We start from the raw sequence: 14,431 nt of genomic DNA, 5'->3' as shown, positions 1-14,431 counted from the left end.
ATTTAATCAGGTGATCTTTTCATTCTTCATTTTATTAATTATTGGCGTGTAAATTACAAACATCTTACAAATCGAAATATATTTATTGTATAAAATCCCTTATTCAAATGTAGTCGAATAACAGTCTTGGTTCGTTCTGTTATGTCTTGCTGTGTCTGTGTCTGTGTCTGTGTGTGTGTAAGAGTTTAGGTTTGTGTGTAAATCAGTGTAGATATTCATTGAGCAGCATATCATGGAATATTATTTGAGCACAACAACTCCGGAAAATCCCGTCGCTGGAAGCAATCCCTCAAGGGGACTTTGGAGCAATCAAACTTTTCGCTGTTAACCGTTGCATTCGACCAGCCATTATCAGAAGCGTTCGATTTTGAAGGCAGATTATAAGAGCAGATAAATATGACTTAACTAATCTTCGTAATTCGTTCTCTTTTAGCTCTACAATCTTATAAATTGCTCCCTGCCTATCTAACCTGTACAAACTGTAAATTGACTATTGTAATTTCTATTTCATGCATACTACAGTTAAGGCGTCGTGCGAAAAGCGCTCTAAACTTGAAATCCTCCGTCGTATTGTAGCTTCAAAGTGAAACGATCACACACGCCAATTGCAATAGGCCAACGTTGAGCTTCCGTGTTGCTGTATCAGTTTCTTCACTCATTAGATTAATGTCTTACACCTAAGAAATCGATTCGACACGACAAAACAGTGGAAAGAGCGCTTGAGAGAAGGCAATTACGTTGATTATGGGTTATGTTTTTAGTTTTTTTTTCAATGATGTTGTTGCTGTTGTAGCATATCATTTTAATGTTTTTTGTTTGTTTGTTGTTGCTGTAACTATCCATGCAAAGTATAGTCTCTATATACACAGTACAGATGATATGTGAGCAAGAGGGCGCTATTCGACCGGGCATCGGACTGTCCTTCGTTGAGATTAATGTTTGAGCTTGATACACGGGTGGCTTTGTTTGCGGATGCGCCTAGGCCATCAGATCCTAGTCGAGCTTTTCGCTGTTCGGCATGCATAGGAACAGTTTGGAGCAGAATCGATTGAACGATTGCGACTTTTGGGTCAGCCAGCGCCACGGTTTCCCGATCGTGACGTAGTACACGGGAATGCCCAGCAGTATGACGAGCGTACCGATGCCGACCTCCATCGGCGACTCAAACACCGAGAAGATGACCAAAAATCCAGCCGTCAGTAAGAACACGATCGGAACGATCAGGGACACCTGTATGTGACGACGAAAAGCGAGAGTGTGGGTCATGTTAACTCGGAAGTTTAGAACGCCATGTAAAAGATCTTCCCATTACCTTGATGGGTCGGTGTGCATCGGGAGCCTTCTGCCGTAACCGTAACAGACCGGCAACGGAAATGAAGATGAACAAGATCTCCACGTAGCTGACGTAGTTGATGATCGCAAACACATCGCGAATGAACAGCAGCAGAAGCGTAAGGGCACACTGAAATGAAGAAGAAGAAATGAATTCAAAAAACTGCCCTGTAGAAGCGCAACACTCTCAGATGGCTTACCAAGAACAGCAATGAAGGTATCGGTGTCAGACAGTTAATGTTGATCAGTGAAAGTGCCGCCGGCAGATGTCCGTTTCGGGCGCCCACAAAGAACAGTCGCGACGAGGCAAAGATGGCACCGTTCAGCGAGCCGAAGGTAGAGCACGCCACGAACAGTGGCATCGTCCAGGCCATGAAGCTGAGCATTTTCTCCGCAAATGTAACCTAAAAATTGGGATGGTTCATATCTTAAGTGCAATCTCTCGGCGGTGCCACGCAAACTGCAGCAATCCTTACCGCGACGGCCTGCGAGGAAAGCATCTCGTCCGGCGGTAGCACCGCAAAGTAGGCGATGTTCGTGATGACATAGATGACAGTGACGACCGGCATGCTGATGCAGATGGCGCGGGGTAAGTTGCTGTAATGAGAAGAAGAGGGGGAAACAATGCAGCACATGCAGGTGTGACGCTTCGATAACAATCAGCAGAGGCAATAAGGGAACATACCGGTAGGGATCTTTCAGCTCCTCCGTGACAAAGTTGAGATAATTCCAGCCCGAGTACGAAAACAGCCCGTTGTAGAAAGCGACCGCAATGAAGCCGGGCTGTATCTTGGAGTTGGCGAACGGGGCCTCGAGCAGCTCCGTGTTGCCACTCATCAGATGCCACGCACCGGCACCGGTTATGACCAGCAGGGCCAACACCTTCATCCCCGTGAACGTCTCCGTCACCCGGGCGACCCATTTCACATTTCGACAGTTGATCGCGGTAAGAAGACCTACAGACCGGTCAAGAGATGGCAAAAAAGGAGAATTAAAATTAATAAAAAAAAAAAAAAAAACAAACAGGATGATGATAGCGCGAGTTGTAACAGCACTTACAGGTTATAACGGCGGCTAGCAAGCGCACCGACTCGTACGGCGGTTCGCAGGTGGGCCACAGCGGCTGCAGCAGATATTGGGCGAACGTGATCGCGGTAATGGCATTGCCGGCCGGAACGAGAATCAGCAGTGCCACCCAAAGGTACAGGAACGCTGGCAGCGGACCGAACGCTTCACCGATGTACGCGTAATCACCGCCCGACTTGGGAATCATGGTGCCTGGAATTGTGTTTTGCGAACAAAAAATAAATGTTGAAGAATGGGAAGTTTTGTTGAGCAAACCGGTTTTAGTAAATGCTGTATCAGGAATGAATCCCAAAAAAAAAAAAAAACTACTGAAGACGAATGGCAGGTAATTTGGAAAACCGAGCAGGGTGCAACGAACATAATTTATCCGTGCTTTATTGCGTTTTTTTGGTGGAGGAATTTAGCGAGGATCGAATTTTTATTTATGTCGTCCGTCTGGCGAATCTTCTTGGAAGATGCGTGTTGGCTCAGCACGTTATCGGAATTTTGTGCTATCATATTTAAATGTGAGGATCCTTTGCGATCTTCTTATTGTTATGGCTTTGTACTTGAAGGTCCGAGGTTATATTTAGTGTAGTGATCGTTTTAGCCTCTCTACGACTGATTAGTTTCCCCAGAAGCAGGAATATCGACCCAGCAAACGGGACTTAAACCTTATTGTTAGGACTCAAACTTTTAGATGTCTTTATTTCGGCTTTGGTTATACAACTAATCAAATTTCTAAGGATATCTTGTAACAGAAATTACCTAATTCAATCTAATTACCTGGTCATTGCAATGAAATTAAGTTCTTGAGCTACGCAACTAATGATTTACCATCGTAACTCGAATATCGCAGCTGTTGTAATATTTGATTCAATGCTGTGCGTCTGCTCCCATTGCCGCCAGGTAGTCGGCACCCGTCTTATGAAGCACGACAAAAGTAGCATGGACTGCAAAAACTCAGCGATAGACGCCGCGTAGCACAACAAATGTTCGTTGGAGGTTTATTAACAGGCAAAAATCAACTGTTCTTCAATACTTCAGCGATTTGAAGTATACTGCTCCAACGGCTCCAACTACGCCCACTGCTTAGTATAGGGCGCAGCGGAACAATCTATGACTCATTCGACCCCATTACTTCTATGAGCAGGGCATTTAACCAAGTGCACAAGCTCTTTGATTTTCATCAAACACTCATGCCATATAAAAAAAAAAAACATCTACAGTCCAGTCTATGATTAATTTTTGTAATCTAAGTGTTAAATTAAGCAAATTTATCAGGACTTTACTGTCCAATAAAAAAGAATAATAATGTGTTTTTGAGCAAATTGAGCAATTTTGAGCAAATTGAGTGATTTTAGTGTTTTTGTGTCAAATTGGAACAAATTACTTCACCAATATATGTAAAATTTAGCAAATCGCATATCTCCAATTATATATCCACTCAAAAATCAAAAGGATTACAAGTAACAAACTAGTATAGGTAGTAGCTAGTGAGATAGTATTGTTAGAGTAACGAAGTACTAGTCGTCGCAATCAAGTAATTAAAATTGATAACAGTAATTAGTTTCAATAGCATGTAACATACACTATGTACGTTTCTTCAACAGTTGCAAAACACTAAAACAAAACAGTCGTTGGGGGGAATTTTGGATTAAAAGAAATAAAGTGATAACAAAAGACAAATATTATTTGTTTCACAAACTTTTTTGTAACAAGTTAGAAATTTCTAAACAAGTTACCAAAGATTATTCCCATTTATTTAAGTGCTGCGTATCATCAAACCAAACAAAACAGGCTTCAGTCTGGTTCTACCTGACTTGTTTTCGTCAGCATGCACGTTTTCACTCTTATCAGTACGTTTATTCCACTACAGCTAGCCTCGCTCTGTACGCACGGACACGCCGGTTAGCTGCAGGTGTTGCAGCAGGTTCGTCGACATGCTCACATCAATTGATAACCGCTTGGAACAAAAACACAGGGTCACATCCGAACATACCCCGCAGTACAGCACGTCACTTACCCAGCTCGGCATAACACAGCGCACCGACCATACTCAGCACACCGGACAGTATCCACACGATGATGGCCACGCCGATCGAGCCGGAGTAGAGCAGCACACCCTTGGGCGAGACGAAGATGCCGGCACCGACGATCACGCCCACGATGATCGCCACTCCATCCATCAGGCCAAGCTCCTTCTTCATCTCGATGCCACCGCCGCCGCCAGCGTCGGGGCTTTCGGACGTGCCGGCCACCGCCTTGCCCTCATCACTTTCGCGCCGAAAGCCCTGCTGTACCGGCCGGTTGTCCACATCACCGACTTTGGCCATTTTTGTTTGACGCACTTTTCTTTTTCTCTTTCTCTGGTTTTTTTTTGTTTGTTTGACGTTCACTTACACTATTCACACGATCACGCACACACACACACCCAGCACAATTGATAAGGAATGCCGGCGGTCGATATGTTGATAGCACGTTTCAAGATCGACCTGTAACACCAACCACTGGTACCGGACACGGTGCACTACATCCCAACCCGGGGGCAAAAAAGGCTCACCGTGCGGATTTTTGCGTCTTCAAAAAAAAGGCACCGTTGTGTAAGCTCGCACCGCCGGTCTCAGCGTTCAGTCTTATGGCAGCGAGAGTGTGTTTCGATCGAACGGCACCGGGTTTATGCTGCACGAAGGTAACCGCATGATGCACTGGTCTGGGGCTTGGGGCGATCGACTCGACCGGGGCACGAACACTTTGCTACTGCGTTTTTTTTTTTTTTTTTTTAATAATTTTCGGCGTCGTTCCCGAAACCGAAGCGTGCTGACGCAACAACAGTATCGACGTGCGCGGTCTGGCCTGTAACGAAAGCAAACAGCAAGAGGTAAACATGATAAGAACGTGGCGTGGCTGGCAATGCTCCGGCGGAGGCTGTGCGGCAGGCAGACGGTGGCGGAACTATACCCCAAGCTTGTAATGAAGTTGTCGGCAATTAATCGTTTTACAAAACTAAACTACACGGATGTTTGGCATCAAACGTTTTCCCCCCTTTTTTCTGGGACTCGAAGATCGGCACCCCGAACACGACACTGAGCGTGATAGGCAGTGGGATTCGGGTCTGATCGGTTGTCACTGCTAAAAATGGTTGTCACCGAGAGCCAAAAAAAAGCGGGATTCGTAAGACGCGTTCTGTAACGGTGCTGGTAGGACGAGGATCGTCGTTTGTTTGCCTGTTTTACAACAATTTCTTTTCCCTCTTGCTTGCGGTTTGTAAACGACGTGGAGAATAAACGGGCGAAGTAAACCACAACAGGAAGCGTTCTTATTGTGTGGTGGATTTACTACCGCACCGGAGAGAGCGTGGTGCTGTTGGTGCTGTACTGTAACTGTGCGTTTGCTTGCAGTTTGTGCGCGAAGCCGTTAGTTTATTTCATTTTTTTGGCCGTGTCCAAATGTGAGTTACTGCCGCAACCGTTAACGGCTGCAATTGTAACGGAAGAAAGCGATGAAGCAAGCGAAATAATAAAAAACACACACAATGATAAGAAAGGAGGAAGAGTAATGACATATTTTTTTGATTTGTTTTAACCCTGAACATTGAAAGGTTTCTGTTTCGACTGGGATTGAGATCGGTTGAGCATATTTCAACTTGTATTCCCTATAACTGTATCACACACTTCAATTAATTAGTATTAGAAGAATCAGGTGTAAATCGTTGTAAATGCTATTAACAAATTTGTTTCTCGCATTCGTTACTTTTACACACATCATTCTAATATTTTGTGCAACAAAAAGCTTTACAAACAAAAAATAAATTAAAAACCAATTAAGGGTATGACCCTGATTAAGTACTATGACCCAACAGCAAATCGATAGTGTTATCAGATTTTGGAATAAGGTTTACTTTTGCTTTTTGCTTTGCTCACCTTGCTAAGCACCTGAGAAGGTATGCAATTTGAAATTTATTCAACTTTCAATTTCTAATTCAAATAAAAAAAAAACTAGCAAATCTCTAAAACTTGAGAAGAGTCTTTTCGTTTCAATATATACAGTCCTAGATTAAAGATTTAAATAAAATTACTCACAATTCACTTGAACGCTGTAATTTTCTTTTTTTTGTGAAATAAGTTTTCCACATTTCTTTGGTTTTTAATGTTATAATTACTAGCAACACGACCTGAACGTTCATCCCGAATACGAAAATAACAGGTAAACTACTGGGATTTTGCCACGAGCAAATACACTGCGACCAGTCAAAATGACTAATAGTTACTAAATAAACAATTTCCAGTCGCTGGACTACGTTTTAATGATTTCTGAGTTGTCATAAACGTTAATTAATGGGCGTTTGATTGAATATTATTTACAGTATTATTAAGAATTTTATATTAGCTACATTGCCAGAATTGATTAACACAAAAATAGAATCATTAAACGAAACGGGTCAGGACACTACTGTTCAACAATAAATTGTTTTGTTTTTTTTTTTTTTAATTGCAGCCATTAAAAAATGAGAGATAGTTATAATGACATTGCATTTTTATGACAGTGGCGAACAATTGTATCGACCTCAAACAAAGAAGAAGGCAGCTAGGCTTATTTTGAAAGATTTCTAGAGTTTGTATACTCATACAAATAATGGTAATGGGTATGAATGGGTATACAGGTGCCATGTATAGCGCCTTAAGCTATGCAATGCATACAATTTGGCAGCATAGAATGATTTTTTTTCTATTCCTTAACCAGACATAGGCACAAATCGTACTATTTCTAATTATCATTTCCGAAGTTTTCGCTAATCGCGAGAAACGACTGTCCGTATAGTTATGATAGGCACTGTAGTACTGTAGTAGCCCTAATTCAATCATAATTATTGATTTCTAGTTCAACCATGGTCTTACTTGGAATTTGGAGCTATCAAAATAGCTTGAAAATAGTTTGTGTCTTCGTAAACATTACTTAATTTTGACGCACCCGATATCATTGAAGATGTAGCCAGTGCTGCAAAATATTTTGAGCATCACGAGATGATCACCAACGAAAACAATGAACACATCCGTGGCAGCTTGATGTTCATTGCTGATACTCATTAAAAGTGCGTCATGGCATGCCGAACGCGACAGGCGAATGTTTGACTCAAACCCGATACTGTGACTGACAAACTGATCTTAACGCAAGCATTATCATGACTTTTTCTGGCTGTGAACAGTGCTGCCAAATGCCCATGTTTCAGTCGCCAACACTCATGACTGCTACGAAGTTCAAGTCAGGTAACGTACATTACTGTGATGGCCTGGGGTGAGAGTGGACCAATCACATGCTTAGTGACGTTTCTGTCGCGTCAAACAGAACGTGAAAATCTGCTCATTTGGTTTCTTGGAACCACTCGCAAGCACCGCATGTCTCTCATGACCATCGTGATGATCACCGACAGAAAATGCTGAGACCAAGTGACTGACCGAGAGTTGTTGGCACAAAATATCATCAAGCATGTGATGTGATGGTGACGCTGACATGATTTTGTTTCAACCAGAATTTGTGATGACTATGTCAGTGACATATTGAAGAACTGATCACAGCAAAAAAGTCATAACCATACGTTGGCACCTCTGATTGTCAATATTGAGTACGTGACGCTGACATGGATTTTGTTTCGGTCAGAATTTTGTATGACATTGACAGTGACATTTTGCAGCACTGGATGACGCCATGACGCCATTAAGCCGGTCTCATGGTACAGTCGTCAACTCGTACGACTTAACAACATGCCCGTCATGGGTTCAAGCCCCAAATAGACCGTGCCGCCATACGTAGGACTGACTATCCTGCTATGGGGGGAAATCAATAAGTCACTGAAAGCCAACCCCACAAGTGGGTTGGCAGGCCTTGACCGGCATCGGTTGTTGAGCCAAACAAGAAGAAGAGAAGGATGACGCCATGTAATCCTAAACGGACTATTGAATGTAGCTGATAGCAGATATCCAACGACTAAATAAAAGTCTGGAAATCATTATCGAGATGTGCTACCTCTACCCAGTAAGGTCTATTTGGAATAATTCCAAAAATATCCCAAACATACCCTTTTTAATCATTATCATACATCATACATCAAATTCCTTATCAGAACCACCAAAACCCTTTGCCCAGCGCCACGAATCCTTGCGCAGCCCATGTCGCATCGATATGCCACGTTGTCCTTGCTGTTCTTGCCTAGCCCTTCTCCATTAGCGTTCATGCTCTAGCGACTGTGTGCCTGTTCATCAGTGCGATAGTTTATCCCCCGTCCTCTCCTGCCGCGTCACACACCCTCGGAATCGCCGACCTTTTGGCGGGGCTCTGCGGTGCGCACAATGTGAAGAAATCAACAAAACCAAACAAACGCCATCCATTAAGCCAGATAATTCAATCAAAATCACATCCACTTGCCGCCGAGCTGGTGTCGGGCTACCATAAATCATCCCAAGCTTCTCGTATGTGCGTGTGTGTGTGTGTGTGTGTGCGGACTCCCGCGTGCGTATCGAACGTCTTCGGGTGAAGAAGCGCAACAGGCGCAAAGTGTATTTTGCACGCCGGGGAAGAAATAGAGCTGAGAATCGTCTTTCTTTTCTTTTTTTAGACTGTGTCTGCTACCACTAAGCATGTTCTAAGTGTATGGGACTATGCTGTACAGCATGCAATGCGCAGTTCCCGGAGCACCATCACAAAACCTGCGTCTCCGATCTGTGGCACCTCCGACAAGGATCGAGCAAATAGAATCCCTGGGAGCACACTAAAAAAGTACAATGCGGTGGGCACACACAAAAAAAAGGTTGTCTTTGAGTGGCGAATTCCAGCGAATGGCAGTTGCGTTCAATCGCTGCCACTACTACAATGTCCCCGGCAATCGCTGTTGTGTACCGCTCAACACCACTTCAGTCCATTAGTGAGCGCAAATAAGAGCTGATTAGTGAGCCGCTAGAACAGAGATGTCAAACTAGTGGCCCGCGACCGCTTGAGCCAACATTTATTTGTAGAAGCATTTCTGTGACAAATATGTGATGGTCAATTTTTTTTTAAAGAATCAATTTTAGCCTTAATCTCTCTCTCTCAACCAAAATCACTCAACCAACAGGAATCTAAAACGCAAGCTCTTAGATTTGGCGGAATATTTGTTTTGGGAAAGATCGAAGTCCTCTATAGGTATCAATGAAGCTTAGAACATTTTACTTCTGCAAAATGTTTAGAAAACAGATGAAATCAGATGTCAGCACAAACTCGTATTACTTTTGATAGGCTGTTACAAACGATCACAAGCTTTCCATGATGCATCCTACCAAGATCAATGTGATTAGAAGGAAAAAAACAGGTGGGCATATGGCTCTGTTTTTGATGGCCATAATGAATTAGGAATTAGCAGGACGGGTATAACGGTTACGAAGGACTTGTATGACACCTCCCCGACAGTTAAATGAAGATTTGCCCTGGACTGGACTGGACAGAACGAACCGATCTGTAATAATTTATGGAGCTTGGGCAGCATCAAATGTAAGAATTCACTGTTTTTAACGTAGGGGAAGGTAGGTAAAGACGAACACTTCTCATAAATGCATCAAAATGGTAATTTCCGAAAAAAATCAACAATGCAGCATCCTATCTTAAAGTTAAACAACACATTTGGAAACATTTTTGGCATAATATATGCAAAAATGGTTAAATCCACGAATAAAACAAATTTTTAATCGTGCGCACCCTTGTGGATCTAATTGGACTACTGCGGATCTTAAGCTCTACAACTTGTATTGTTTATATTTCCGAAAGTTTTATATCATGGATGAGTTGTCGTTATCATTAATGAAAAAACTGGTGAAAAAGCGAGAAAGAAAGCAAGTAAAAATACAAAGTTTCCCACAATTTATTGGTCAATTCCCATAATTTTTTGGTGGGTTCCCATAGATTTTTGGTTCGTTCCCATAATTTATTGGTATTTTCCAATTGGATATCTATACAATTGGACCAAACATTTCTGGGAAACGGCCAAAATATTGTGGGAACCCACCAAAAATTGTTGGGAACCAACCAATTAATCGAGGAAAACCCTTTATGGTTTTCTGGTGGTTTAAATATCCTGTAGGGAAAGATGGACACCGAATTTATTAATTTATTAAACTTCTTATATCAATTGATGACGAATATATTTCTTCAAATATCTTAAATAAGGGTATTCCGAAGCTATAAACCAATCAGCAACTAGAGAAAGTATTGAAATAAGCGAGAAATGCAACACCGGTCAAAATAGTAGCCATTCGTTATGCTATTACTCGCTCGGCGCTGACGAGGCGCTTCACGAAATCCAATACCTTGTCACGACTTGGACAACTTTAAGCAATAAAAAGATGAAGCATTGCATACGACATAGTTCAGGAATAGATGAGAAATTCTATGGGATTACAAATATCAAATGTTGAATTTTGAGTTGGTGAGAAAATGGATTAAACTATTAACAAATCCCTCAAAAAATACTGTGGCCGTGGACTTTTCGCGAAGTAATTTCCTAAAAGGAAGTTCTAGACTGTTGTTCTGTAAGCCGGAGCAACGTCAGCTGTAAGTGCGCGATGGTTCAATAATGCTTTAGATGCTGCATTCTACGATATAGTAGAAGCGGTGCTTACAATTCTTAAAACCTCGGCTGAATGAATCGTCGTTGCAATAGGCCAAGAATTGGTTTATACCTTGGTTTATTGGTTACGTACCAGGATGTGGAAAGCGATAGAATTTGTTATAATACTGTAAAACTCTTCACTTTCCAACGTTTTCTACAGGTGTCCATCTTACCCTTCATAGTGTCCATCTTTCCCATATCAGGTGTCCGTCTTACCCAAACATTTCCAAAACCGCACGAAAAAAATCAAGTTTATCATTCTTGAAAAGAACGCAAAAATCGACCATGAAACGTAAAAGTTACAACACATTTTCTGATAAAACATGAGTGTAAGATAATGTATGCACATTTTCTTGGTCGTTGCGCTTATATGTATATCCCTAGATTTTTACCATTTCCCTTAACGTGTCCGTCTTTACCTACCTTCCCCTACGCGTAAACGCTGTTCACAATTAATACCAGCTCAAAAATATTGATCATCAAAATGACACCAATATCAAGGTAAAATTTACTATTCTGTATTGGATAAACTAACAGTAGTTAGTCATGAGTCAGAGCTTTGCGTACTTATCTTGTGAGTTTGCACAAAACTTTGGAAATGTATGAAATATCAAAAGTCTATGGCTGATTGAAAATAATCTGATACATTTTGTACTTTATTTTACATTACAGTTTTAACTAATGCAACTTAATTGTTATCCCAAAAAATCATCGAAAGAACTGATTTTTACTATTTTCTACTACTATTACTATTTTCAGCAGCATTTTGGCCCGCAATGGTCAAACGAGTTTGACAACGCTGCGCTAGAAGGTAGCGGTTTGCTGTGCGCTTGCCGTCCGGGACGGATTTAGATGCTTCGGCGGAGAAATTACGCTCAATTACTGGCTGGTTGGTGTATTTGAAGGGCTTTTTTTGTTAAAGACTATTTACAGCAAAGCGCTTTCAAACATAATTAAAACACAGCAGCGAGAAACAGTAACCAACGCCAACACGCTGCGTGCCGATTTTAAAAAGGTCTGCAAAGTAATCCAGGCCATTGGGTCGTTGTTGCGAAATGTAAAAAAAAAACCACGCGAAGTAAAAGAACACACAAAAAAGTGCTTTCAATGCAAGTTTGAGCAGCAGTTTTCTCCAATTGCACAACAGCAACATTGGGCACATGAATCACCGCTCCAAAGCCAGCCGGGGGAAAATCGATCAGAATTAAAGGGTTCTAGCAGCTAGGGACACACACACACACCGAACAAGTACACTGCATCGATTGCAGTTCGTCTGGGTTGGCCACCCTCCCCCTCATAACTGGCCCGGTTTAACGACACGCACACATTAATGAAACTCCTCCAAGAACGTTCACTTCACATTTTTTCGAACAAACAAATGCTTTGTGCTTCTCTGTGGATTCTTCCATCCTTGCCTTGTTGACACAGCTCAGCAAAGATGTTGGCACGCGGATGGGGAACACTTAATGACTTCACCGGAGCCGTCTTGTATCGGACTACTAGTTGAATCAGAATCCTAAACCTAAATCATATTATTAATTGCACACCGAGCTGAAAGCGTTTCTCTGCGCCATTCACCCTACAAGACGCGCTTTTCCCAACTTTCTTAACCGTTTGCGCGCAACGGGAGGGCGCGGGAAGGGAAATTAGGTTTCGCACACGGGGCCACGTGAGTTTGCAGGAAGCAACTGCAACTCCAACCAGTGTACGGCCGGTGCGTTTATCGATTCCCCCAAGCGCCAGCTGACAGCCGGCAAGAAACGGGGCTGATGCTCCACGTGTACAGCGAGTACGCGCCGCCGATGTTCACGTTTTCTCACGCAACTTTACCTACTGCTGCACGCGGCCCGCCCGACCGAAAAGGGTGGATGCCCCCTCCCACGCTTCCTCCCGTTTCTGTCGGTATCCGGTGCGCGGCTCTAGTCGTTTTCTGCTGGCCCTACTCTACCTTCGACCGAAAAATGTCGTTCACACCAAAACACCGATTTTGATTAACACATTCACTAACGCACGGCAAGCATAAATGAACCGGAACGAGAAAGCGGTGGAGAAGTAACAAAAACAACAACAAAAAACGCACAGCAAAACACTCAACAAACGTTCCACGGCGACGGAAGCGGCTTCAGAATGGCAGCTACAGCGGCAGGCCCCGACCGAACGTTTCGCATTCTAAACACGGTGCGCGCTAGCTGCACAGCCCCGTGCACACGTCGTTCTAGGTCGAAATAAAATGGTAAAGAAAAAAGTATATATACCAAGCGGGACCCCGCGCGCATCGACGAACGCACGAGTTTTGAAACCGAAGCGCGAATGAAAACGCACACGCGGCCCTCGTGGCTCCATGCGCGCCGCTACGTCGACAACAGCAAGAGAGAGGCAGAGAGGGAGAACGAGAGAGAACGAGAAGGCAAAAAAACCCAACCCCGAACACGATGCTGATTTCGGAGAACATGCATGTATACGCACGCACCAGCACACTGAAAGAGTCAGAACATAATGCTATGCAATGATTTTATGCTCGCTGCCTCTCTTGTTCGCCAGTATTGGTGCAAGGGAAGGGGCGCACACATGGCAGCACATGGCACTACTACTACCGGCAGCGGAAGCGGAACAACGCGCGGAACGGTGTGCGCAATAGCGTGCCGAGGGGCACCCTGCACGGGGCGCGCGTGAGCAGGACGGCTCGATTTGCGCCACTATCGCAACAGCGCAACAGATACACGACCGGCGGCATGCGCTCGCGGGGAATTTGTGCAGCATAATTTACGGCGCAAACAGTCGGTGTATGAAAACCCTCCTCTCCCCCCCCTTTTAGGGTTATGTTTATCGAAAGCCGTTGGTGTGCAATTTGCTGGCGCGTAATTTTGGGGTGTAATTTTGTATCCTTTTCTGCTGTAGTTTGCATACATTTTAGGTACAACTGGTATTTTTTACTGGTCGATGACAACATAAGCATGCAAAATTACGTTAGAAAGAGATACAAATAGCTTAGGAAAATTTGCAATTTTTGTGTAGTTTTTAACCTTTATGGTCAATATTTTCAATAAAGTGCGAAAACAATGTTTTCAAAACCTCCTTTTTACATAACAGAAAAGCATACAAATTCAACCGCCCTTTTAAATCGATCCTCCGACACACATCCGACAGCCGTTTGCACAACCCCAACCGCTTCGTCAGTGTGACCAGTTTCTGTTGGCGGTTTTCGGTAAGAGCACCTAAATTTTATCGATAGTTTTTTGTGGGTTTTAAACTTGAATCTCAGTTAAAAAATTTGCTGATTGTGGAGGGTTGAGGTTAGGGGGTACAAATGTGCAAAATAAAAGTTCTATCTTACGAGAAAATGCATCCTTTATCTATTTCAATGGCATGGATTAGCTTTGGGTAAGTGGTCACACGAAT

The 14,431-nt window shown here is 43.0% G+C and overlaps 1 protein-coding gene across 3 annotated transcripts; it reads right to left on the bottom strand.

The window, feature by feature from the left end:
- Positions 1-499: 499 nt before the first annotated feature.
- LOC121602989 (Y+L amino acid transporter 2-like) lies at positions 500-13,388 on the bottom strand. 3 transcript variants are annotated; one of them, XM_041931734.1, is made up of 8 exons: positions 13,288-13,388; positions 4,424-5,253; positions 2,392-2,610; positions 2,018-2,288; positions 1,809-1,929; positions 1,533-1,736; positions 1,313-1,462; positions 500-1,230 (listed from the first exon to the last, which is right to left on the bottom strand). In XM_041931734.1, the coding sequence occupies exons 2-8, from the start codon at positions 4,731-4,733 to the stop codon at positions 994-996; spliced, it is 1,512 nt and encodes a 503-aa protein (XP_041787668.1). In that variant the 5' UTR covers positions 4,734-5,253; positions 13,288-13,388; the 3' UTR covers positions 500-993. The 3 variants fall into 3 exon arrangements, with proteins under 3 accessions (XP_041787668.1, XP_041787670.1, XP_041787669.1); XM_041931736.1 differs by lacking the exon at positions 13,288-13,388 and adding an exon at positions 12,981-13,268; XM_041931735.1 differs by lacking the exon at positions 13,288-13,388 and adding an exon at positions 13,113-13,268.
- Positions 13,389-14,431: the final 1,043 nt, after the last annotated feature.

Source organism: Anopheles merus, unplaced genomic scaffold, assembly GCF_017562075.2.
Source record: "Anopheles merus strain MAF unplaced genomic scaffold, AmerM5.1 LNR4000751, whole genome shotgun sequence".
NCBI classification, from domain to species: Eukaryota; Metazoa; Arthropoda; class Insecta; order Diptera; family Culicidae; genus Anopheles; species Anopheles merus.
The sequence above is the reverse complement of the archived record's forward strand: the minus strand, read 5'-3'. Positions and strand labels throughout refer to the sequence as shown.